General features: G+C 38.6%; 1 protein-coding gene across 1 annotated transcript in view; it reads left to right on the top strand.

Moving 5' to 3' along the window:
• The first annotated feature begins 19,168 nt into the window (after window positions 1–19,168).
• Window positions 19,169–27,281, top strand: part of LIPC (lipase, hepatic) — a 94,259-nt gene continuing 86,146 nt past the window's right edge. The window contains exons 1-3 of the mRNA XM_009885775.1: window positions 19,169–19,315; window positions 25,639–25,689; window positions 27,059–27,215. Coding sequence (XP_009884077.1) covers window positions 19,169–19,315; window positions 25,639–25,689; window positions 27,059–27,215 — 355 coding nt within the window. The remainder of the gene's footprint in view (window positions 19,316–25,638; window positions 25,690–27,058; window positions 27,216–27,281) is intronic.

Raw genomic sequence — 27,281 nt, forward strand, 5'->3', positions numbered from 1 at the left:
ATCATGTTGCTTCATTAACTGAAAATAGATGAGATATTGTTACAAAACAGCATGCGTAGGTAGTTAATTGGTTTGGTGCTGAATTAATGTGTAAGAGCACTGCTCACTTCTTAGAGCCATTATTTAAGAATGGCTCATCTGAAAATTAAAAACAATACCTGAATTGCCTAAATGGCAATTGAAGTGGTTCTAAATAGCTTACTAAGTTTTTATGGAGTCATGAATTGAACAGCAAGGAATCAACTCATCAGTGATAAGGTTTAGTAATTCAGAATACGATCACACAAGGTAAAAACTGTGTGTGATAAAATCAACACCAAAAAGATAAAGCTGTACTTCTGCACATGCTCTTCATAGCGATAATATTCAGTTATTTTTAAATCATTTTCTTGACCTTTATGCTACCCAATATTAAAATCCCAACCTAGAATATCAATATGAACCTCTTCCACTGTGCTTTCTGGATAAAATTAACTCCTGTGGAGATGGGCCAGCAGCAGAGGCTTATGCTGTGCAGAGGTCAGCACAAGGCCTATATCTGTAGAAGCTTTAAAGAGGCCTTCTGCTGCTGATCTACTTGGGGGGTGGTCATCAGCTTTTCAGGAGTAATTTTTATTTTGGTAGCAGTAATTAAAATTAGAAACTGGTCTCAGACTTAGTCCTAGTTCTGAATTCCCCAAGGAAGGCCAGCTCCATATCTGAGTTCTGAAGCATGGGTTCTCTATCACTAAAGAAAAGCGGTTGGACGTACACCACTCACTAAATATCCAGCCTTGAAAAATGAAATTATTTCTGCTTAATCATTGTGAATTGAATGTATCCAATTAAATGAAAGTTCATTTCTAATATGTATACATATATATGGTTGGTGGTGGTGATCGTGAATAAATAGACATCCTGTTCAGTGATGCTCCGGAGCTATTTTCAGGGCAAAACTTCAGGGTACCAAGTTCAATGCCCTCATTTTAGGATGCTATTCCCTTTGGACTCCTACAATTCTGCTCCTTAGAATTCTACAGTATTTTTCTGATCTCACTCCTGAAGGGAGGAACCCTTCTTGTTGCCAGTGCACTTTGGTGAAGTATCCACAGAAATATTTTGCAAAATACTGCGGAGAGAATCTGCTTCAGCATTTGGGCAGATTGGGCCTGTGTCACATGTCTATCATGCTCCCTCCTGGTATGCCCTGCTGAATTCATGGCAGCAAAGGGAGAGAACTAGCAGGTCAAGCAAAGTTTTGCTTGCTGCAGCTGTAAGTCAGATGATGCTCTTCATTTGAGGCACTATTTTTCCAATTTTAATTATGTTTCTGAAGAAAACTTACAGAACTAGTGAACTCAGGTTACCCAGAGACCATATCAACCCTGTGCAAAATGCTCATTTGATTCAGCATTTCTCTGATATGAGTGAAAAACTAATATAGGTATACCCATCCACATTTGACTGCATTGTGTCATTATCTGGAGAGCCGCAGTAACAAGGGAAGGTTTACAGAATCAGTCTTCAACCCAAGCAGAGGCAAATACGGGAGAATCAAGAGTACAATGTGGAAATTATTCCTAACTGTAGACCTTATATTGGCAGCACAGACAAGCTAGTTCATCTGTCCTGTATATTGATAAACTGCACTACATGAGACAAAATGGTGTGCAAAAGCGATTGCAGACTGAGCCTCCTTTTGCTCCTCCTTGCAGCAAGTGCTGTCTTTCACCCCTCAGTGACACCTGGCACGAGCACTCCTAGGTGGCCACCAGCCATCTGCATCAGGAGAGGGATTACATAGGTAGGAACAGCCAGAGGGCTGCCCTCAGGTCTGAAAAGTGCTTATTCTTCCACTGGCGCCAACATCTAACATGAAATGTCTGTGCAGAAAATAAAAATAGACAGCCAATTAACCAGAAGTAACTGATTTGGTGTGAAATGATAGAAGCAGATTATTGCTTATTGTGCTAGAATTTTGCATAGTCTGTAGGCTTCACATGCTTCACAATATTGCTTCCTTTAATACACCATCAAAAACATGGGGAAAAGCAGAATACAGGTCAGGAATGAGAAAGAGACAGTTTATTTATACAGCCTACTGAGTGACCAGCCCACACTTGCGTGTCTGTGCATTGGCCAAGGTATACAAGTTGTACATTTTCTCAAAATCCTTCTGATCGCAACAGGTCCTGCCTTTAAATCAACATGAAATCTTGTTTCTCATTTATGCCATTCCTATGCACTGAATTTCTGTGTGATATTTACTTGTCTGAAGTTATCTACATGCAAATCATAAGCAGTGACACACTAGCGTGATAGCACAGCCATATCCAAAATATGCTCTCAACAAATTGTTGTTAATTTTGTGTTTGTTTAAAAAAAAAAACAAAACAACTTATTTTTAAACTTTAATTAACTAGTGAATAGGTTTGTACATTCTTTGAAGATGCATGGTACTAATACCACAATTTGTACTGACTTCACCAGCTCCAGAATTTCATTCAGGATCAAGGTGTTATATCTCTGTCTCAGATTTGACATAATTTACATTTATAAGTATAAGAATGAATTCCCGATTTAGGGACAAAACTCAGTTGAGTCTTAATTACAGAGTCATGACCAGTACCTCCATAATATAATGGGAGCATAATAATCATCTCATGCCATAACATTCTGCAGACAGCACAATCTCTTTTGTGCAAAACAGAAGTATTTTACTTTGCATAAACTATGCAATTTTGTAGTATCAACTGGTATTCAGTGGTTGCACTCATGTTAAATTAATATTATACAGTCAGCAACAAGAAACAGCTTTTCCAGCTGTAAGACATTCTGGTTAATGAATTAACAGTAATCAGGCTTGATTGTTTTAATGTTGAAAAAAATTCATTTTCAGAGCATTGCTCAACTTTCAGTCTGGTTTGGTTTTTTTTTTTTTTTGTTCTTTAGAGCTAAACTTAGTATTGAAGTAATTTGGAGAGTGATCCTGCAAATAGTTCTGGGTTAAAGGTTGGCTACTGCATGTTGTTTCATAGAAGCCAGTGGAATTATTCACAACGGGAGGCAATACAGGCAAGGATAAGGGCTCAGAGCATCGAGCTCAGAATATAGTGGAAACTGTACTTTCTTGTAGTTTTGACTGGATCTGGATGAATGTGTTGTGGTTCAAAATAAATACAGACAATCCCTAATAAATGCATTCCAGTACTATTTTTATTTTTGTAAAAAAATCTCCCCTCTGGCACCTAAGGACATATTAAGAAATAAATAGCTGCCTGTTATGACCTACAATGTTTTATAGCCTTGTGCTGGAAGAACACATTGACTAACAAGCTGTATTCCCAGAGTGCAGCCTCTGTGGCAGATTTTGTGGGTCAAAAGCAGTGCCAAAGCAGAGAAATGCTCCCGCATGAGTAATGGCCACTGCTGGGCCAGGAGGCACCGTGCAACAAGAGGGCCAGGCCCCTCGCCTCTGGACCTTCTCCTGTTCCTGCCTGCAGCCTGCCTCGGAACGCTTTCTGCCACAGCTTTCCCACCAGTCTAATGACAGCCAGAACATAGGTGGGATATTTTGCTTAAGTCCCTCTTCAGAGATTACTTTTAAGGCATGCATATATCAATCAGATCTGGCCTACAGTGCTTACAAAATCCCCCAAGCTAATTTATCTATCTTCTACTCTACAGATTTGTAACAGGGACACGCTTTGCTCCTTTCATTTAAAAAGCACGTGAAAACCTGTTCTGTGGGGGCAGTGGAAGAGGCAAAGATCAGGAGCTTCAAATTTACTGAGGAAGCCACAAAAGAAAACAAAGCAAAACAAAACAAACCCCCACAACCCGATTTGAAGTGGCAGTAGGCATTTTATCCTCCATCCATCGTAATGACCCTTACCTTCCTGTCAGCCTCTCCAATTTTCTGTTCTCCTTTCTTTCTCCTGCCAGCACTGTGTGCTGTGCTCTGTCTCTATACAGTACAATAGATCTCCAGAGATTTCAATACAGCATGCTTTTCTCAGTTACTTATGAATCTTACAAAGTTCTCATGAGAGCAAATTCAAGTTTCACCTCACACGCTTGGTTTTTGGCAGTTGCTTGCATTTTTTCCCCACTGTTCCCACCAAACAACCTTGTGCTGGAAAATACAACAATTAAATGTAACTTCCAGTAACAGCTGCTCTTTTTCTGTTTAGTACAATTGTTATTGCGTAACAGACTACTACTTTCAAACATGCACAGTTTTTAAAGCCTTCCTTTTTCAAACCACTATTAAAAATAGCTAAGATCATCCACAAATATCAGTCAGTAGTATGGATTTTTATCTTCTATTTTGCACTTATGACATTAAAAAACCCTCTTATTGTTGTACTGTGAGTGTTGGTGTCTTTCTGCTTATGTGCGTACTCTAATGGCATAGAGGAGAAAGTAGTACGTAAATATTTTTAGTCATTGGTGTTTCTTTACATATTTGAATCAAGTGTTAAAGAAAGCCATACAGTATGAAGCTAGACATGGCATAATTATGTAATTTGTCCCTCTTTGCTGACCACAACTTCCCTGAAAGGGTATTACTAAGATAGGGAATATGAGTATTACAGCACCTTAAATGAGTGATGATCAAGCTTTCTGGCTGGATGACTCAGTTAGCTCCTTTTCCATGACAGGTGAGGACAGACTAATATGGGTCCGCTCTGACCTGCCTAGGGACTGAACAGGCTGCTTTAAATTACAAGAAATCAAGCTTTGCTTTCACACTACAAACATTGCTCCAACCATCCAGAAACTGAGAGTAAAGATCCTGCTACGTGCTATGCTGACAAATAAAGCAATAATAAAGAAGAGGGAAAACTTCAAAAGCTGGTAAAGCAAAGCAAGCCTTTTTGGCCAGAGGTCAGCCAAAAGGCTGATTGATAAATGCTTGGGTACTTCGGAAAATAGCATACATTTTACTGGGGAGCATGGAAATAAAGAGATAACAGTATGAAGTAACACCATCAGAGGATGGTCTTTTTGTTCACCTCTCAGAAAACTCACGCCTGTCTTGGATGCAAATTCAAACATTCTCAATATCACCAAGAGGACCGGTTTAGGCACATGAATACTACTATTTCCTCGGCATAAATCACATAATAGTCTGATAGGTGAAGGATACTTTCCACACCCTCAGAAATAACAGTACTTTGTTTCACTGCACAAATCTTCTCGGGAAACCTTGCCTGCCTTCTAGTTACTAACAGGGCTGTGACTGAAAAAGCAACAAAGCAAACAATACATTAAGGCTTGAAAAGTCAGCATCTGAACAAAAGGAAATGAACAATCTCAACCAGAATTAAACAGATGCAACACTTTCTGTAGCGTCACCAAGGCATCAAATAATAAACATGAAGCAAAAGAAGCAGCACATGCTTGGCAAAAAACATTGCTAAATTAGAGAGCTGGCTGTTTTGTCAATGCCTTTTAAGTAGACTTATAAAATAAATTATATTTGAGAATAAAAGGATTTAATTGCAGTGGGGTTGTAGTGTTTTTTTCCTATACTAAAGGGGAAAAAATTGAGGATTTGAACATTTTCAGATTATTGAAAAGAAGTAAAAGTAGGAAAAAAATGCAAATCTCAGTAGGAATAAGGGAAAACACAGTAGTAACTTCCTTGAATTAATTTTCAGCCCTATGAACCCCGCTGCAGCCCCTCACAAGAGGCAGTAAAGACTTTTCCATTAAAACTGAACGATACCAAGACCAGAATTGTTTTATCTTCATTTCCACCTCAAATGTTCAAGACATTGGCAACTGATGGCTATGCACTACAGAAAACCTCTGCTACATAACCATTCTGCCATCTAAGGAAGAAAGCCTGTTTGGCTTCAGTGCAGAGAGAATTTCATCTCATACACATGTAATCCCCAGTGGGTTCATGCTTTTCAGGCTATAGAAACAACATACGTTTTTGAAGATGCTAACACTGAAGAACAGCTATCAGAAACACAAATAAAAAGAGACATGAATCCAGCTGCCAGATTATCATGGAATCCCAGGAGACAAAGCAAGTGCAAAGGCTGTTCCAGCAAGTCTTGGGGGAGAAAAGTAACAACAGGCAAACCTTGACTCAGAAACATGTATTCTTCACACCTATGAATAGTCTTCACAGAGGAATGCTTCAAAGACACGGGCCATTTGCAAACATAACGTATGTGCAAACATCACTAGCACTTCTGATGCAAGTAATGTGATGGCTGAACAAAATATTGATACAAACACACAGCTTTCAACCTGCTCTGTCACAAAAAGAATACCAGGAGCCATTAAAAGCCCTATTTGCTATCACAGGTGGTTCTTAATAAACTGAACAGTACAGCTTTAAAACAAAGGACAAAAGTCTACCTAAAATATTTACCCTGCCTGCAAGTGAATCTGTAGCCGCCTCTTCCACATCTCCTACCTGGTTTTCTAGCACAACTGGCAGCAGGCCTCTGGTGCTCTCTCTCTCAGGCTCCTGTCTTGACTGTGTGCCACCAGCCTTACATATCCATTGAGCACTAGGCCCCATCCAAAATATTTCATTTCCATGAAGCCAAAAAAAAAAAAAAGGAATTCCAAGGTGTATTTCAAAAAGCATATGGTTCTAGACAATTTCAAAATGTATACTGCTAGTAAACTGGTCTTCAAACAACTCACCTGGCAATTACACTCTTTTTCCTTGCTTTTGATCGGATGCGTTGCTTAGAGCAACCTGGTAGGACAATAATTATCCCACTAAGGGAGATCTACAGTACACGGGATCTGGATTTCCCCCAAGGGAAATCCTAGAACAAGAGACATAGCTCAGGCATTGGTGGATTTTATTTGTTATAACAGATCGACCCTGAGAAACTGGGTAGTTAGCTACACTGTGTTACAGGATATGGTACGTGAATCAGCAAGAATGAGCTTGTCTTCCAGATGCTGGGTGGAAAGTGTTTAATGTTAACGAAGTTCTCATTTGTACATTTGGTTTCAGGTAATTTCATTAGAAATTAGAAAGCCAGAAACAAACATATGTCCCTAAAAAAATATTAAGTAAACCTCAGAGCACAGCTATCCTAAAAATAAAATCATTTCTCTCCAGATGTAGAAACCTCACTCCATTCCCATTTAGCAAATGCATACAGTTTATAAAAATGAAGTGTTGTAACAGAACTCCTATGATCTGAGCCTTTTGATGGTGTTTTAACATTACCATGACTGAGATAACCATCCCCAAAAAGACTTAGTTTGCCTCACTTCCAAACTTATTTTCCTTAATAGATTTGTAGCATCACAGCCTTTGGCTATGACCTTTGCTCCTGTCATCTTTTTTTCCTGATGCTCTCAAAGGTATTATGCCCTGTTCCAACTCTTGTGAATCTTTAATATTTTTTTTTTCCTAAATAAACACAAATGCAGTCATTTCTTGTGTGCTTTTATTTTGTGTGATAATAAACACATCTTCCTTCATGATCATCTCACTCCTCAGCTTTGGTACACACAGGAAAGCTCTGTGCCTCCATGCACATGGTGCATCTGAATGTGGAAGAGCAATGTGTTACACAGCAGGCTTCCAAAAAACCTGCAGCTGCTCAGTCAGTCCTAGAGGCCTCCATCCCACAAATCTTCCTCCTACAGAGGTTTTGGAAGAATTTTCACTGTCAAAACAGTCCTTTTTTCCATAGGACAGCTTTATCAAAAGCAACATCTAGCACATCGGCTGTAGTGGTACCTCAGCTTCACCGGTATGAGAGGAAGAGGACAGCCAGCCTACCTAGGAGAGGTGCAGTGCTGACTAAAGGTGTCCAGCTGCTCTGCAATAAGGGTCAGATAAAAGCTTGGACAGAAAAAAAAACCCAAACATCTCTACTGTGGCAAATGTAGCACTGAAGCATAAGGAGGTACTTCAAGCATGAGATTCCTCTGCTGAGCAACTTTGACCAAGGGATGCTACAAAATCTGATGGAAGAGGTGAATGTAAGTTGCTGAGGCTGCTGCCATGAGCATTTACCCAGCAAAGAGCAGTTCCTGGCAGAAGGCTGCACTTTAAAGAAACCTTCTTTCCCGCCCCCCCCTCCAGAACATCAATACTGCAACACCACCTAGAAAACTTTTAATCAGTCATGTATCAAAAGCCACAGCACTTGTAAGCTTTAATAATCAGCCCCATACTCACTAGTACATTTTATTTTTTTTTTAAAACAAAGCCTGTTTTTAAAAGTTTTATTTGGACAGGATGCTGTTTATCACCATTATTTACCGTATTTATTTTTTTTTTAAGACTGTGACACAGTGATATAAACACTATGGAAACATTATTTTGATGTAAAATATACATAGTAAGTGTGATGAGTACAGCAAGATCACATTAGTTCAAAAAATTTTATTTAGCTGTCTCAGTCTTAAAATACATGGACTATGTCTGCACTTTATTAAGCTCTTTGCTTATATGAATGTCTTAATTAGAAGATTTTTCAAATGCTAACTTGTTAAAAATTAATTTGTAAGAACAAAGTCTATTGATCCTACTGGTTTTTCTTTTGTTTTGTTGTGGGTTTTTTTTTTTTAAAGAGGTGGTTTCTGTAGTTGGCAGCTGTGTAAGTATGAAATGGAGTGAGCAAATGTAATGCAAATAGGAAATGCCACACTTAGGCCACTCAGGTCAGGTGCCCAGATGGGGAGACTTAATGTCTGAGTGCAGACATTTGTTTTGTTACATTCGTATGATACTAGGCACCATGATGAGGCCCCATAGTACTGCGGATGATAATAGGATATGGAGCTTCTCTCTGCTGCTCCACAATAATCCTTGACCCCAAACTTAGGCCTTGGTGTAGGCTAATCTATCTCCCCTACAACAATTTGTGCAGTCCTTGACCTCTCTGCTGAGATTGCTAATAATACAATTTCCAACAGATGCCAAAAGTGATGGCTAGTTTTTATGATCAGACAGACTTCCAGTAAACCAAGATCACTATAAAGCACGCACAGTTTCAGAGGTGGATTCTGGTTCCTTGTTACACAGAGTAGCATTTCACATAAGCTTACTAAAAGAAGCAGTTGACTCTTTATATTCAGCAATGAAAGGACAAAACTTACTTCTATCCAGAGACAGAAAAACCTTGCACCAATTGCAATATTTGACAACTGTAGTATACTTGGAAAGATGATTTGAGCAGGACTACTGTGTTCTTATCCCATTACTAGGCTCAAAGTTCCCTTCATTATGTTGTTTGTATGAGACTGAACTACTTTATGCTGCTTTTGGACAGTATAACGAGTATCTCTGGGGACTATCTTGAAAAGGTCACGTGTATCTCACAAGACTATCCAAAACCTCTAGATTTTTAATAAACACATTAATCCAAGCTAAGTAGCTCAGATTCCAGCTACAGTTCTATTTTTAGGTTATTTTTTGTACTTATACAAAAAAGTGTGTCACCAGTATTTTTAGAGATAGAAATAAACAGTTACCTTTGTATGCAAGAGGTTTCTGGGGGAAAGGGCTGCTTCCATTACACGATTAGCTACCAGCTAATGGAGCTCCAGGGAAGCAGCTAGAGTGTGGCAAAGTGACCCATACAGTAACATGAGCTAAATGCTCCAGAGTGAGCTGGAGCTTATCGTTAAGCTGATTGGTTGTCTTGCCCTCCTGGGAATCTTAATAAAATCTTTAAAGCAAAGCAAGTGCTTATTATTGAAATAGCACATTGGAATATCTCATGTCAGCAACGTTCTGATCTAATGATTTACTCCTTAGTCAATATCTGAGATTTTCCTAAGGGATAACATCTTTTTCCTACTGCGGTGTTGAAGACCCAAAAAATTAGAGACACATTTGCCTGTGAAAAACTGAACAGCCTCTTAAAATGACTTCCACGTCCTGGACACCACAAAAGTAAGCTTTCTCCACCCTTTTGTAGAGAGCTATCAGCTATGGCTGTGACAAGAAGGGCTATAAAATCTGTAATAGTTGCAGGTGAATTGCAAAGGCATTCTGAATTTAGCATCCAAGTTACCTACACACAAGTATTTTCCTCAAGGTTTATACTAGGAAAAAAAAAAAAAAGGCATTTTCTTATGAACCCTGAATGATGTTCTTCTGTGTACCCACATTCCGAACAGACTATATATAAAACAGTAATAAACCTTTGCAGGTATGAAGCAGGCTGCTGGCATGAATTAAGGATATGGAAGCATGACTGGTTAAATCCCAGCTAGGGAAAAATTTTGCAATCTACGAAATGTACATTAGAACTGGGTCTCTATCCAAAATTACATTTTTTGATTTATTAGGAAGCCACAAAATAGAAAAAAGTATTTCTTGCTCAATTTTTCAATCAGAGAATATTTTAACTGTAACAAATTTGACTTCTCCTCTTTTCAACCTCTGAAGATAACAGAATTAAAGGCACACATCATATGATATTTTAAACTTTTCCCCTATTAATTTTATTTCTTCCCCCTTTGCAAATGCTATAGCTTCTGAGTATTGAAGAAGTTTTAAAACATTAGAGAAAACATGAACGCTATGTCATCGAGGACAAAAAGTTTGAGACGTCAACCTATTAACAGTTTCTAGTTTTCAGGTAGTTTATATATAGGGGGTTCAATAAGCAAATTCAGGAGCCTAGGAACCTAAAAGTCTAGTCCAAACAAAAAAGTCACTGGATTAAACAATAACACACAGCCAGAAAATATCTTGCAGAGACCACATAGAAGAAAAATTATGTAAACCAGGCAATAAAAAGATATCACTTGTGCTGTGTGTTCTCTCCCCTTGTCATATTAGGAGCACTATGGAAGTGAAATGTTATCAAAAAAAGTTATTATCCTTAGAGAAAAGATAGGCTGTGTAGACTTACATTGAAAGCTACATATAGTGTATACTCTTAGTACATTGCCCAGTGTTGCCACAAAATGGCATTTGATCTTGTGGGACCACAAATTTCCTGTCACTCTAATTTCTTTCTTACGAACTAATGATTTCTAAGCAGAGCAATGTTTCCACAGTATCATTTACCAATAGAGAATTATGTATACTTAAGCATATTATTACGACAAATAGGATAGCAAATTCATTGCTTAATTACTTAATAGAACATTATGTTTAGACCAAAGATAATGAGAAACTAATGAGTTCCCAGGATAGATGGAACTAATGTTACAATACAAGCTGTGTATTTCTGTTCCAGAAGTTTTTGGGTTTTTTTTGTTTTGCATCGTGTTCAGAGAAAATTAAAACTCAAATCAAATCACGTTCCCACAAGTTTGCCTCAGCTTTAATAACAGTGATTAAAAGCAAACTTATTCGTGGTTTGAAGTAAACACAACAGTATGAAAACATACTCCAAAATTCTCAAAGTTTTGTAAATGATTAAAAAATAAACTTATTCATGGTTTGAGGTTCACATAAGAAAATGAAACATACTTTAAAAAGCTCCAAAACTTGAGACATACCAAATGGACCGAGTGTATCTCCAAACCCAAGAAATGCATTAGAATTTTTAGGTTCCTGAAAAATCCTCCTGACTGTTTGGAGGCTGCTGAAGGGCCACGGTTTTGAACTGCAGTCATGATTAATTGACCAGGTCCATATTTGCCATAGGAATTAATGCAGCGTATTAATTTAGGACTTTATTCCCACTGAAAGTAGGCTCACTGTTTTTATTGAGTTCTGAATCAGGTTCTCAATGGGCATACATAAAACTTATACTCAATACCTCCTAGGATAAAACTGCTTTTTCTGAGGGATTCACACATTTCATGGATAATTAATCATTCTTTTCATGCTAGATTATTTTGATCCAGGCTTACCAGATATACTTGCATACTTTAGTAGTTGCCCACTTACAATTATAGCAACTAAAATCATGTAGTCATTATTTAACCTGTTTATCTCATGGTAACAGCCAGTGGTGTCAGCAGTAAATAATCCATTAGAATGGTGTGCTTCAGTCAAACTCTTTGGAAACATGCAATATTTAAAGGAGTTGCCCACACTGCTGCTAACTTAAATTTAGAAAACTATAAACACAGAGGTAAACATTTTTAACATCTAACCCTCAGCAGATAGCCCTCATTTGAAAGTAATTTATACTTTCTACAAAGGTTAGCCCATAAAGACCTAATGACACATTGTATTTAGTCTCAGTGAAACACGTTGCAAGAAATCTTGGCACTGCTTACTTCACCCTCTTATATATGTAAGCCATATTTGACCTTCCCAAAGACACTTTCAAATATCATATTCATCTTCCCCATCCAGAAAAAAAACAACCAGTACTCTCAGGATTATAATTCTTAGGTCATTATGAGTGCAAAACCAAAAGATGCACATACATTAGAAAATACAGTCAATTCAGTTTTAAAATGTAAGTTACGCAAATTTTTATTTGCTTTCACAGTTTGAATTTGATTTTAAAAAAATATATCCTGCAGTTTACTCTCAAATTCCTCCAAAGTCCGGGCCACCAAACAACCACTGTCTGTTCTACATGAAATGAAAACTTCATCAAAAGCTAGGACTAAGTCTTTAAATAACAATGAAGTACTCCAGGCACTGAGTACTTTTTAAAAGGCATACCTTTTACCTGAGAGCACGTCTGAGAAGAAAACACAGCTAGGTCTCCTCGGTGTTGGGGCTACCCATATTGCAGAAGGCGAGTTACAAAAAGGAGTCAAGTGCCTGATAAAGTCCATAAGATCTGTGGAGAAAGACAGTGATCCCTAAAATTACAATGAAATAAAGCTCAAAAACCATCAGGTATTTCAGAAGAGCTGTTAGAGCATACAAACCCAGGAAAGGCAACAAAGATACCCTAGTCAGACTTGGCAGTTGCTTTGCAAACACAGCAGACCCCCTCTCTGCTTTTTGAGGCTGACCAGCTGTACTTACCAAAAGGCAAAGAAAACAAGATGCAGCTGTGATCAAAAGGGAGGGAGGGAGGGAGATGACTATATGACTTGGAGCAAAAATCCTCAAAAGTGGCAGTGCTAAAGACTGACTGGCTGCACATACCTGCATCCTGGGGTAGCCAAGCAGGATTTGTTAACTAGAAAAGTTGCAGTTTTCCAAAGGCAGTACCATACTTTTTACATGACTGGCTAAAGATACTAGCTTGGGTCCCAGGAGCTATATAGACAGAGTAATAAGGCTTCAGCTGGGGCTAATTAGCCTCACCTGTTCCTGAAGTTAATTGGCCAAGGAACACCCTGCTGACACTGTCCTTTTGCCCCAGTTTGGGGGATTGGCTGTCCTGTGGTAACTTTTGTGTTCACTTGACAAAGTAAGAAAATGCTGTTACTTGTAGTTACTCTTTATAATTCTTGATTAAGCAACTTGGAGCTGAATCCTACTAACGTTACTCTGGGATGTGGCACTTCTCAGCCTTGCACCAGTTTCAAAGCCAGTATGACAGAGTAAAAACTCCTCTCTGCAAATACATCTAATTTCCATGAAAGCTTCTTTTCCTGAAAACTAACATCTGCAAACTGCCATAGCAATGCCTGCAATCAAAGAGGAAACTTCCTCCCTCGCTGTCATCACTGTGGCCTGCTTAAGGGAAAGTTCATGATACAAACACCAACTTTAGATCTTAGTTTTGGTTGTCTCAGAGAATCTTGCTATTCTCAAGCAATTCTTCTACTTGAGTGGCACATTTTACGTGGGGGAGCTCAGACCAAAAAAGCCACTTTGAGTGGCCTGTTCTTCTGCATTAATTTCACTTGATCAAAAATATCTTGCTAACTATCAGTCTCAGCACACAGACAGTTAATTAACTTTGTGATTAGGTACACATACATTACAGCTTTTGCTGGCCTGACTATGCTGGCAGGTAACGTGTGATTTGTTAAACTTAAAATCAGTGTAACTAGGCTGGCAAAAGACTTCAATGTAGAATAAGCTACTTCACCCAAATAGACTCATCATAGGAGAAAAATACATAGCCAAGTGATAGTTCCTAAACTTTCTGTATCCCTAGCTATGGTTACTTACTGCTGTGACTGCTGTGCTGTTTTCTGGGCAAACATGTTGGGCTGCATTATGCTCAAACTGTTTCAGCCAAGCAGAGAAACATTTTGTCAAAGCTATGCAAATCTGCAGTGGGGAAAACGGCCTCATGCAACAGAGAGCTGTCCTAGTATAAAACCTGTGAGCAGTCTACAAAGACTTATGTCAGCAAAAAATGTCACTGAAACATCACAGAGAGGCAGCAGATCTGCGCGGTGGGTTGTCATTCATTCAGAGAAGCACATTCCACAGGCTGCAGATGTGTGAATCAGCATAGCATCTGTGGCCGTAGACATGGACTCTGACCTCTGAATCTACCCAAACCTTGCAAACGCAGGCCAAAGCCCCAAGTCAACAGGGCACAGATTTAGCTTTACATCAACCTGCCTTACAATGTTTACCTAAAATGATTTGCTGAACATGAATAGCCTTCAGAAAAAAAGACAAGACTCAGTATAAAAGACTGTGCCTTAACCTGGCATCTTAAGATTTCACAGTGTGGAAATCTGGAGAATGTCTTAGAAGAATAATAAAGATTAACAGTTCAGCATCAGACATAGAATGCTCTGCTGGGACTGTGTTCACGCCTGTTGCTCTATGTTTCCAATTAACTTGATCTTGGAGCAATGGATGCTGTCCAAAGATTTACATAAATAGCAAATACAGTGAAAAGTACAGATTTCCTGGAGTGTTTTAATTTAACATTAACCAGACACATTTGCAATAAAGGCTGAATTAAAAGTCTGGTGCCTTAAAGCAAGGAAACCATTTACAATGGGGAACTTCCTATCTAGAAGGAATACGCCCCAAGAGATTCATATGTCGGCTTGTAACTATTCAATATGCCCAATATTTTAAATGCCTTTAGCCATGTCAAGCCCTATGGTGCATTCATCAGTCATTGGTATGAAAATCTGGTTATTAGGTTCCCCAAGGAATATGTATTTATTACATGTCCACGTTAGCATAACCTGCGGGGCCTGCTCAGGCCCAAAGTCTATTGAAATGAATAGAATTCTTCCTGAAGAAGGTATCCTTCTGTTTAGTTAGCCACCAAGTACTCAGATGGTGCTTTTCGCTCACAAATCTCCCAGTGCTCCACAGTGGTTGGGGAGCTCTGGTTCAATGGGAAAGCAGACACAGAAGTAAACTGAGCTGGTAAAATTCATGCTTGGAAGCGGACAAGCAAGAGCAGGGCCTGGCAGAGACACGGTCGAGGGCCCAGTCTGCTGGGTCATGCTGTCATACAAGAAGGAAGGGAAAAACATTTCAGTCAACACGACTTTGGAGGGCAAAGGTAGGGATGAATTTTCATAAAAATATGTACAAATAGTCGGGTCTAGGCAGGCTCCATTTTGGAGGTTCATCTTTCTCTTCACTTGTCTCTATACATGACTACTATATTGGCACCCTCCTAAATCATTTCATATTGGACTAGTCATGCATTTTGCTCAGAAAGCTGGGATATTATACACTGAAAAGGGAACAGTACATTTTAACAGATTCATCTATTTCATTAAGAACTGGTAACTTCTCATGGGAAACAATCTCACTGAGTCTGCTGAGAGCCTATATTCTTTTTTCCTGCTTCCCTGTTCTTTGTTTATTAAGATGATCTGCATCACAGCAAGGTTTTCTTCCTGGAAGTTCATTAGTTCCACTTCCTTCTCCTTCATTTGAACTCACAAGCTGCTGACTGTGAAATCACAATTCATCGATGAAAGAGAGAATATTTTCAATAAAACAATGAAAAGGAAGAATGTCTAAGGCCAGAATGAAGCATCAAGTTTTCAAACAAAACAAGATATTGCGCTTAAAGGTATAAAAATTATATTTTCTGAAGATTTATAAAGAAAACTGGATCTTTAACCAATGCTGGTATTTTCTGGCACTTCCAAGGACTTTTTCTGCAGGTTGCTGGGAAATCCTTACTCTGGACATTTTCAAGAGCTCTCTTAGATTTCTCCTAGGAATTCTTTCTAGGAATTACAGCAGTCCATTTTAGCAATACTCCTGAGGCTTTCTAGGAATTAATCTTCTGGCTTCTAGTAATTCATTCACTGCTCTCTGGGAATTTCCCCACTACTTTCTACGGCTTGCCCATCTACACTCTAGAAATCCTTATACTTTCCAGAAATTCACCTGGCACTTTCTAGGAATGTCTGGTCTTTAGGAATTTTTCCTACACTTTCTTCAAACTTTGACAGAGTGTACTAGAATTCACATGCTGCGTTCTGGGGATGTCCCTGATGCTTTCTAGTAATTCTCCCCTCACTTTCTAAGAATTTTTTTTGCAGCTTTCTAGAAATTCTCCAGTTCCTTTATAGAAATCTTTCCACCCTTTCTTGGACTCACCATCAGGGAGCAGTAAGAGAAGGGCTGCTTGGTGAGGGAAGCTGTGAACAACCACAGCACAGGCAGGACCACAATTCATGGCACCGGGTTGGGGCAAGCGGAGCATAGGTGGGAGAGCGGCTGGTTCCATCAACACCCCAGCCATCGTCAGACAAACACAAGGTAGCAGGTCGTGTCCAAAATCAGTCCTAGAAATGCAAATGAGTATTCAGGAACAGCAGGGAACAGGTTTGAAAGAGGCACACCTACTCAGTGTAGCTCACACAGGCACATTTGGAGGATTAGAAAGCACTCTCATTGAATAATTTCGACATTAAATGTTTTGTAAAATAACCTAATTAGAATCTCTGTATTCCCTATCAAATGATGAATTGCTATAGATTTCTAAGACGGGAAATTCTGAAATATTAATTTTAGAATTTCCCATTTATAATGCATTACAGAATTTATTTAGTAACGGGATGTAGGCAAATTGTTTCTTCTGCCCTCTGGAAATGCGTGACAAGTTATTCCAATACAAAATTATTTCAGTATAAACTTAATTGAAAGTTATGGTATCTCAGATTGTACCTTCTTCTGTTTAGTATATTATGTAGATATCTTACTGGTCATACAACATTTAAACCATGCGCTACAGCTCATTTTCATCATTCCTGTTTAGTCCATGTGGTAGAAAATAATCGTTAAAGGTTCCACTACAGGATTCTTACACTTCCTGAAGTTTAAGTTTGGTTAGTACAAATGTTTGATACGGTTTTTATTACTACTGAAGTGTTATTGAGTTCCTTTGCTAATTATAGACAGCTGGCCAACCAATGTTTTTCAAAATATGTTTGAATGCCCTTGGATTCACATAAAGTCCAAGTTAATGTCCGGTGTGGGAGTGAAGATTAAATTTTAAGTCCTGTCTTGACATTTTAGGTTTATCCTCATTGCATAATGAAATATAAGGCACGTATTACATAAAAGCACGTTTTTGCTAAGAGCTTCTACTGCTTTAAATTTCATTATTTAGTGTTTCATATTTAAAAGGTGGGGACCAGTAAGTATTTAGCACATACACAGTTAAGAGAACAAACCTTCCTACACATCATTTGTCAGCTGCTACACAAGCTGTTGAAATACTTGCATGTATCATTTTCATTGCTGTGTGTTGGATACTAAAGTTTGGACATTCCTCACTATAAAATCACTACAAAAGTAAGGTAGAGACAGAATTCTACTGCAGAAGACAGAATTATTCACTACCTCTTGGTATGACATATACTGCAATTGCTCTTGCAACTCTAATGGTGAAGCAGAAACCAGGACTCCATAAACTGGGACTCCATAAACTGTTCCCCTCAGCCAGGTTAGCTGAAACACGTTATGCACTAAATCCATCTTAAAAGGATACTTGTCAGCTTCTTTAGATCTCAGACTCTGTGAACTATCTAACCCACATCTGAGGTCCCACAATGTTAAGATGTGAAAGATAAACGTTCTAATGAAGGATTTTTTTCTAAAGTTTTGCACTGATTATGAAGGAACTGTAAGTTATTTTATTCAGCCTCCGATATAATATGTTTTTGGAGTTTCTCTTCAGGATATGTCCTACATTTAAGACCATAAAAATGAAAATGTAATACATTTAAATGTAAAGTACTGATACTTTAAAAATACTTGTTCTAATAACTTTAATGCTATATTCTTGGAGACAGTTGTTCATACTGTGTACAGGAAGATGTTTAAAACTGTTTATGTAGAAATGGCTTATGAGTCATTCACACTAATCTTTGCTACAGGTCCTCTAGGAGTAAAAAACTGAGAGACAAAATCCTTTCTATTCAGCATATGCTTATGGCCATCTAGAAAGCTATGGCATAGCTCAGTTTTACTATCACCAGGCTCTTGATGTATTTGCGAAGACAGTTACAAAACTGCCTTTAGCAAACACAATTTCAAATTTCTAGTAAAACATCATTTCCAGCTCTTTATAGATCATTTCTATTAGTCTACAACAGACTGAAACCCAGAGTACAAAAAAGCCCAGGTGCCAAATAAGTTATGAAAAATGTCTTCAAGAAATTGAGATGTTTTTGATAACGATCACTTGATTAGTATTCTTCTGAGATTATGACTCTCTGACTAAATCAGCAACCTACCAAAAAACTAGCGAAAGTCTTCAAAAGCATATAGGCTTGATTCTGTTTTCGCTTGCAATGTATTAAATCAGGAGTAAGTCCAATGAAAGCATTAAGGTTGCACTAACGTAAAACTTGTATAAGCGAATAGACAATCAAGGCAATATTTCTACTGAATTGGGTATTTTTCTCTTCAGAATGCATACTGAGAAAACTTTAGGTTTACAACATGTACGTGTGAAATAGCTGTGATACTCCATTTTTTAATCCTCTGAATCCATATTCACATGATGAATCTACATTCTCACAAAAGAACAAATACCCACAAACACACATGTGGGTGTTTTCTGGTGTCTACAGAATTCAGAAAAATGAAAAGTAGACAAAGCAGCATTTTTGGCGTATGAATATGCTTGCCAGGATTTAGAACAAAACATTTCCTTGCCAGGCTCTCCTCCTTTCCCAAGTCAGAAACAAACGTCATAAAATACTCTTACATAACTGCCAACCAGATTTTCTTTTTAAATATAATTCAATCTTTGTGTTATAGCCAAAACTATTCTGTTTGACACATATCTTCTCATCCTCTCTCCATGTTTGATTACACAACAAGCTCCTAATTTAAAGACCATTGAAATCAATGGAAACATTCGTATTCATTGCAAATGAAATGTTTTCCATTTGAATTACAGAGATGGATATAGTGTGGCCTCCTGCAGATTATCAGTGGAGCCAGTGGCAGATCTGTCAAGACCTGGGTGCTACTTACCTCTCCCTAGGTGACACAGAGCTGGCCATCTCCTATTGCAAACAGGTACCGCCTGTATTTGAAGAGTCAAAGGTACTTTTTGTTTGCTCTCCCTATTTGTTCTGTAATGCACATAGAGGATGGAAGATGGAGGGGTTTCTGTAGGCATTGGAAAATAACATGAGCCACAGCTTGCTCCCTGCACAGGACTCCATTTACTTCAATAAAATTGCACACACCTAACTGCGCAAACTGAGCCTTCAGCTGCACCTTTCTAAATAAAACCCTTCCTCCCACACAGTATCAATCAGCTGAATGGTGATGCAAAGAACTTTCCAGGAGAGGTTAGTTTAAAGGAATGACGATACCCTCCAGCTTGTCTTTCTTTCTTTTACAAAAGTAATTATTTCACACTCTGCCTACTGAAATGCATTCTGCGGCCCCTAGATTTTAAGACAATTGTGTAACAATTTAATGTCAATAAATGGAGTTCTTAACAGCCAGCTAGGAAATCTCACTGTCCATTATTAATTAGCAAAAGAGTATCTTATGTAGAACGTAGATCATCTGGAGCATCAGGTACTGATTTTAAAAATAAAAGCACCATAGTACTGATTTTTACATATTTTGCAAGGCAGAGTTACAGTTACAAAACTCACAGAGATGGTCCTCAGGGGTAGTCTCAAAGAGACAACACTACTCACAAGAATGGGAAATACATGCCCTGTATTTCAGAGAAAGGGTGTACCATGTGTGCTGAAAAGATGAGATAAAAAGGTGTTCAAAGAACACTTTGTAAAAAGGGGTTGAGACAAGACCATAGCTGGCAGTGTGGCTTTGGACTATTCTACTTTACAGAGCACACTCTGATCTGCACTTCACACAATAAAAGTATGAGTGAAAAAATTTCCTCTCTGAAATGCACTGGAGCCTCTGCTGGTTATAAAGCCGTGAAAAGTGAAATGAAATGGACTTTTTTATTTTAAAAAATCTAACATTAACTTCACCACAATAGCAACTACACCACTGTGATCAGTAATGAGGCATTTTACATTTGGATTTTCCTCACAAGAAATACTCAGCAATTTAGAAATTCTCATTTCTTTCTTTTCTGAACAGGATGGCTTTTCATAGGTAAAGCTTCTCTAACTCTAGGGCAAGGGAAAGAATTATGAGACAGACATTATACAGAAAGGACAGCACACTTTAAAATTATGGCTAATTTGCTGGACCTCCTGTCCCAGTCTCCCCACAGTTGCTGAAAAGCAGCACTGGTGCTTAGAGAGGGTAGGTAAGCAGCAGCTGCTCCATCTGGGTTCCTCCGCAGTGCCAACAAGAGGTGTGACTGTAGCAGAGGCAATCTAGGTTTTACGTCAGCTGTTTCGGATACTAATAGTAGCAGTGGCACAGACCATGTAAGCCTTTTGGGAAGTCAAGTGACTCAAGCAGCTAACTTGTGCAAAAGTCCCTTGGTTTCCCAGTTTGCTATACAGCAAGCTTGGGGTGCTGCAGTCAAAGCTCCTATCGGCAATGTAAGCAATGTAACTGGTCGTTTGTGCCGCACGTTACTTTCATTGCGCTGGAGAATGAGAGATTGGGAGGACCCCTGAGAGCTCCTAAATTGATCGCTTCCACTGGTTCAACTTTAATGTAAATGAGCTGATGCCACCAAAAAATAAGAAAGTAACTTGAACATTGACTCTCAGTATCAGTTAACATAAATTAAAATGTGCGTAGCTTATCTGCATATCTAAAATTTAATCTTTTTCAGTGGACTTACGACTCACGTGACAACCTGAATAATACATGGGGAGATTTCGGCCTGAAGAGTAATCACAGCTGGGCCAACTAGTGTCTAGAACCTTTTGTTACAGACAGCCTTTCCCGCCATAAAGCTCACTGGAAGATACTTATCGCATTGTGAAGCACATTCTATCATACCATTTGGCCAGTGGATGGATAAGCATTTTGTCCCATCTTACTCATCCTTAATTAAAAACAAAAACCAACAGGAGCACATTCTTCTGATTACAGCCACTTTCCAACACTTGCATTAATTATACAGACAGTGGAGGTTATGCTTTCTACTGATCCATGATCAGTATCAATAACTAGTATCTCATGCAAAATATAGACTACCTAGGAAGTTCACTGTCACAGCAGACAGCAGAAATAAACAGGCTTTTAAAAGAGTTGGATTTATTAGTTCTATATGGCTGAAAAACACTCTTCTTGCCCTAATGAATGAGATGCAATTTAAAAGAAAATAAAAACCACAACAAAGTAAAGAGATAACAAAAGAATTCTCTTCCTCAGAGAAAGCTTTATAAACAGAGTGGTTTCTGGAAAAGAAAGTTTGGAAGCATAAACATGGAATCTGCCTACTGTGTTGAGAGGAACAGTGTTTTGCCTACATTTTTTGGTGAATAAAAAGGATTTAAGTAATTAACCATCCGGCTTCAGCACCGATTTCTTTTTGTAATGGAAACAGCTTGCAAAACCCTGAACATACAGAGAGTGCAGGCTGATGTCTACAAGTTTCAATAAAATACTCAGTACTGTTATATTTGAGAACTGAATATTTGTCTAATGACAGAATGCAATAAATTGCTTCTTCCTCTTGTTTAGGAAGGATTGTGAAGACTGGATTGTGAGATGTCCTTATTTGCCCTATCAGGCAGTTTGCCAGTATGCTTTGAGTCCTTAACACAGTAGTCATTGGCTTTCTGCTTTATAGAAACATTTAAAAGACTGCGGTAAACTAGGAAGTAATTTTTCTGTGTTTTCCAGCATTAGGTTATTCTCTGGCCACCACTACAACATATTCTGTAGGTAGTCTTTACTAACTGATCCCCCTGCCCTGTTTTCATAACAGTGGTTCAAAGTGAATGACCCGCCTAGCACCCCACATATCAAGCTCTAGGCCAGAACCAAGGAGTAAAATCCTGACCTAGAGTTCTTGAAGAATTGGAATTGGGGCATTTTGCTTAGACCCAGCATGATGCCTTTGCTTCCATTTATAATCTGTTACTGGATGATGGGAGAGAAGGAGGAGGAGCTGGGGAGGGGTGGAGGAGATGAAAACCAATGTTTCTCTTGGACTCACACTTGAAGATAAAACTCTCTACAGTTTGGAGTCTCATTTCTCTTCTAAATTTTCTATTTCCTACAGTATTACCTCTAAAACCCCATAGACATGCAACCCAGTTGCACACAAAACACTTCAACCTGAGTCCAAGCCTGAATTTAATCACGTGATTGTCCTGGTTTGAACGACACAGGACTAATTTCTCTTTTAATGCTTGGGAAAACTGCATTTTTAGAAGACTCTAGTGTCTGAATTTGTGAAAATATTTACTTTGCAGCCAGCTATGGTGTGTGGATTTCAAGGTCTCTGTGTTTTTTGAGCTTGCCAGGTGCAGGGATGAGGAGGACCAAGACCTGGGCACTTGACCCAAGCTGGCCAACAGGATTATTTCATACCACGAATGTCACATTCAATAGATATTAGAAAATTTGCTGTGAAGTGCTGTGTCCCTTGATGGTGGTGACCCAGAGAACTTCTTGCCCCAGTGCTGGACCCCCGAGCCCTTCCTTTCCTCCTGAAGCTGTAGCACTCGCAGCGTCCGATATTTGCTGTCCACTGCTGGGAGTGCAGCACAGCTTCCTACTGATAGAATTGGCTGGGTATAATCCTTGTATATTTTACATTGCTATCGGGATCAATATTGGTTCTTTAGTGCTATTAACATTAATTACCTAGTCTTATTCTACTAAATCTGTTTATATTTCAACCCCTGGGTTTCCTTGGTTTTTTCCGATTCCCCTTCCTGGCTGGGGAAGCATCACTGGGTGATAGAAAAACTATCTAAACGACAATAAACTGTTGTGGGTTTTCTAAAACCATAACAGTTGTTCAACATAGATTAGTTTTGTACAAACACAACCCCATCAGTCAGTTCTGAAGTGTCATCAGATATCTTTGCCAATCAGGAAATCAGTTGTCTCTCCATATAAAGGTGCAATTATATTTTCTGTCATTAAAACTTACTGTCAAACCTTACTGATTATCATTGAAACTTACTATGGAAATAATAATTCTTTAAAATAAGAGATGTATCATGAAAAACCATCAGAAACTGCGATCCAATCCTTAGTGTGCAAGATTGTTTAAAAATATTTTGCTTTCTAGGAAAAAATACGTAGATAGAAACTACCTCCAAGACAAATATAGTTCTGTTACATATGAACAGCAAATTTAGTAAGCTATAGTCATATTTTCAGTTGATTATATGTAAGAGCCCTAAAATATCCATCTCCTGTGTAAAACTGCTCTTGGCAACATACAAACTTCAGTGCTCCTGTCAAATATGACTTATTAATATTAAGTTACTATCGTTGAAGAGACTCAAAGCTGATGAATGCACATGGAATGAAATAAAACATAACAAAGACACTATATATTCAAACTAAGGAGCAACAGACATTTCAGAGATTGCTGAAATTTGTACTATTTCAGCACTTCATGCCATCAAATTCTAATCCTTATATTCCCTCAAGCGGGAATTGTATTTAAAAAAATATTAAATCTCAAGAAAATATAAAACACAAAAGAAAAAGATAAGGGAAACTTTGATACACACAGAAAACACCAAGAGTAGCAAAATTTGTGCTAACAATTAAAAATGAAAAAAAATAATTAATAAAAAGTTTTCATCAGGATACAAAGATGGGAAGTATTCCCAACCCTGGAAGCACCATGCTGCTCCATGCATTGGTGAGAGAAGCAGCACTACCATTCCAGGTGTCTGTCAGAGTAGCTGTGTCAGTTGATGTGATCCTGACTGAGCAGCTCTGCTGGCTGATGCCCCATGTAAACTGGGCTTCGGCCATAGTTACTGTCTGAAACACAGGATAGCTCTGCTGTACTGATACACACTGTATTAACTGCTTCCACTCCTGCATGCCGGTGTTCTTAGTGAAGCTACGGAGAAAATGGTTATGCTGATTTAGAAAAAAGGCTACACAGCATGACCATGTCAGCTTTTAAAAGGTGAAACACGTTGTCTAACAAATACAATTTGTGCATATGGGACAGTGGTGACATAGAATTGTCCTCTCCAAAGTCTTCCAAATGCACCACTTCTGAGAGAGAAAGACTAAATTGAACTGTTTTAACAATACTTGTTTTCACTTTCTTTCCCTTCAATCTGAGCAGCATACCAGCTTCTCCATCTCCTGTGCATGATCAATTCAATTACCTGTCATTAGAAGACTATTTTTAAAATGTCTCACAATATCAAGCTCCTTAGTAGCATTTTCCATCTCAAAACAGCAACATTTTGTAAGAACAGACTTAATAACGCACTGCTGGAAAGCCACGCGGAAACAAAAGTTTTCCCTGTGTTGTCCCTAGTTCGCAGACAGAAAAACTCAAGCCAAGAAGCATTAGGTTCACAGAGTTGGTCAGTATTAAATCTGGAATTAAAATCTAGGGTCAGAAATCCTTGCCCATTGAAGTAAATTTTAATATTTCAGACTGCGGTGGGACCCAGTTCTCATGTTAGAACATGACTTGCCCTGTGTTCGAGGGATGCGCTGTTCTCTGAGAGACAAGTGCCACCTAAAAGCAGACTTTTTTAAAAGCCATGTTCCTTTCAAAATTACATGGCATTTGCTTTTATTGCCGCACCTGTATTGCCTTGAACTTCACAGGCTGTGCACAGCATTGCTCTGGGGCCAACTACTCGAGTTTCAGTCATGTCTCTGTGTAGCCACTAGATGTCGCTTTATTAAGATTTTTTCCCCTAGTCTGTGAGTTTTGTTAGTTTTAGTAGGTAACTTCTTAACCTCATTCTCATTTTAAATCTTTTTAAATGGGAACTGGTGATGCTGATGAATATTTTACCTAATTTAATGATTATGATTATTCCATATTCCAAAATCTGAGCTCTTAAAACACTGTGGCAAAGGTTAAATCATCCCCTATATTCAGAAAGCGCAAACGTCACCTAAATTTGCCTATCACATCCATAATTTGGGATCAGAATTTTAGCTCCACAAAGTCACACTTTCGCTTGTTTTGTAATTCTGTTGCGACTTAGGGAATTACAGAACTGGGAAACACTTGGCCCTTGGCGTGCAGGGGCAGCATGGCTGATGAGAGTGAGAGTGTGGTGATCCCAGAAGAAAACCATGAAGCCTCAGCTACCAGTTCTCATTCTTCTTTTGCTCTGTTCATATGATGAGTCAGAAATGAGGGACCAGAGAATGAAAAGCAGAGAAATGAACACACTGAGAAAAAAAAGCACTGCCACTTGCAGAGCAGACGGTGTCATTTTGTCCTGCTGTAAGTGACAGAAATGCTGTCAAGCACAGCGTTTACGGTTTAAAAGCTCCATATATTTTATCCTCAGGGTGATAACTCTCAGCTTTCTGATGCTTTTGACTTTGAACTTGGACGAAAAGTTCGTCTTTACAGAAGGTTACCCAGTTTGAAAAGCATTCTCCCATACAGCCAGACAGAAATCTTTGCACAATTTTGGTACCAATATTTAAGAAAGCTGAAATCAAAGTAGAAATAATAATCAGGGGAAAGGTGAGTCCATCTTACACGAGGAGGCTCTGACGTCTTCTTTGCTTATCCTGATAGTACAAAGAGCATGCTTCTTTTCTTTGAATACATCAAGGTGAGGGGTAAAAACTAGAGCAGAGAAGAAGCTGTAAAAAGTTTTCCCAACTAAAAGTAGGGGACAGTTGGGAAATCAGAAGGTTTCTACCTGGCAGGCCAGTGAAGTTCCCCCCAGGAGAGTACAACATGCAAGAAACTCTACTCGTTATTAAGCAGGCCTTGATAGTTGTAGATAGGAGAGGGATAACACGACATGGACGCCTGCAGAGATCCAACACTAGCATCTAGTCTGCACTTTCACCTGATGACAGCTTAGCCGCCACCATGAAGGAGACCTGGCACGGAGATTTATTACTAAGCCCTGGGGCTGGCAGACAACAGAAACATAAAATATTGGGGGAAATTCTAAGGGCTGCAGAATATTCAAAATACATGCAGAATGAAGAGATCTTATGTGGCGTTGCTGGTTTACTCCAAACCATTGTGCACTTCAAAGTAATGACTATGCCAACTCTCTTGGGATGTTAGTCCCACCCTAGCAGCTGTAAACTCCTTTCTAAAGAGTTAATTGTCTTGTCTGCCTCAGTTCAGCTGATTATTCTAGTTTCCAGTAATTAAGATTGCATTTTATGATTCTCAGCCTTATTAAATTAATGTTTACAGTTTTGTATGCTACAAAAATAATCCTTGTCATCACTTTAATTAAATTATTCATAAATGGCATTGGTTCCACTTCAGATGTATGTATAATGAGAACAGGACCAAGCAGACGCATCATTCATCATAAATTTTGATGTATTTTTTCTGTTAATTGGAGATACATGGAACCATGCACAGCAGATGAAAATCTTTCTAATTTATCTTCCTGTTTTCTGAAAAAAAAAATCTTTCTTCTTCAGGCTAAAACAAGGAAATAATTCTTTATTCATCTTTACACCTCATTTCAGGCAATTTTTTCCAGCCCTGCCATAGTTCTGAGAGTCTCCTTGCCTAGATGCCTTGGTATGCTGCAAAACACACTGAGAATAATGAGGAGGCAGCTTTTTCCCCAGTGCTGTCACACATACATTGTCAGCACTGTAGTACAAAACCAGATTAAGTCTGATACTCTCTCCTGTTACCCTCTCCTGTTACAAGGCTATCCAGAGCACATCCCAACACATGTGAATTTTAATTTTTTTTTTAATGTTATTCCTTGCAACCAGAAGATTGACCGTTTTAATAACACAGTTGTAAAGCAATCGGCCAAATTCAGCCATCTCACTGTGGCCAATAGGGCTTATCCAATCTACGCTGTTATAACGGAGCCATTTCTGACTCACACTAGGGAAATCAAGCAAAATTTGGCCCATAGTCCAAAAGGTAAAATGCTTTGGGACATTTTCTGTCCTGCAAATTCATCATCTCCCTGGTGGAGAATAGGTTAGT

The sequence above is a fragment of the Charadrius vociferus genome, unplaced genomic scaffold (genome assembly GCF_000708025.1).
Source record: "Charadrius vociferus isolate BGI_N301 unplaced genomic scaffold, ASM70802v2 scaffold325, whole genome shotgun sequence".
In the NCBI taxonomy this organism is placed as follows: domain Eukaryota; kingdom Metazoa; phylum Chordata; class Aves; order Charadriiformes; family Charadriidae; genus Charadrius; species Charadrius vociferus.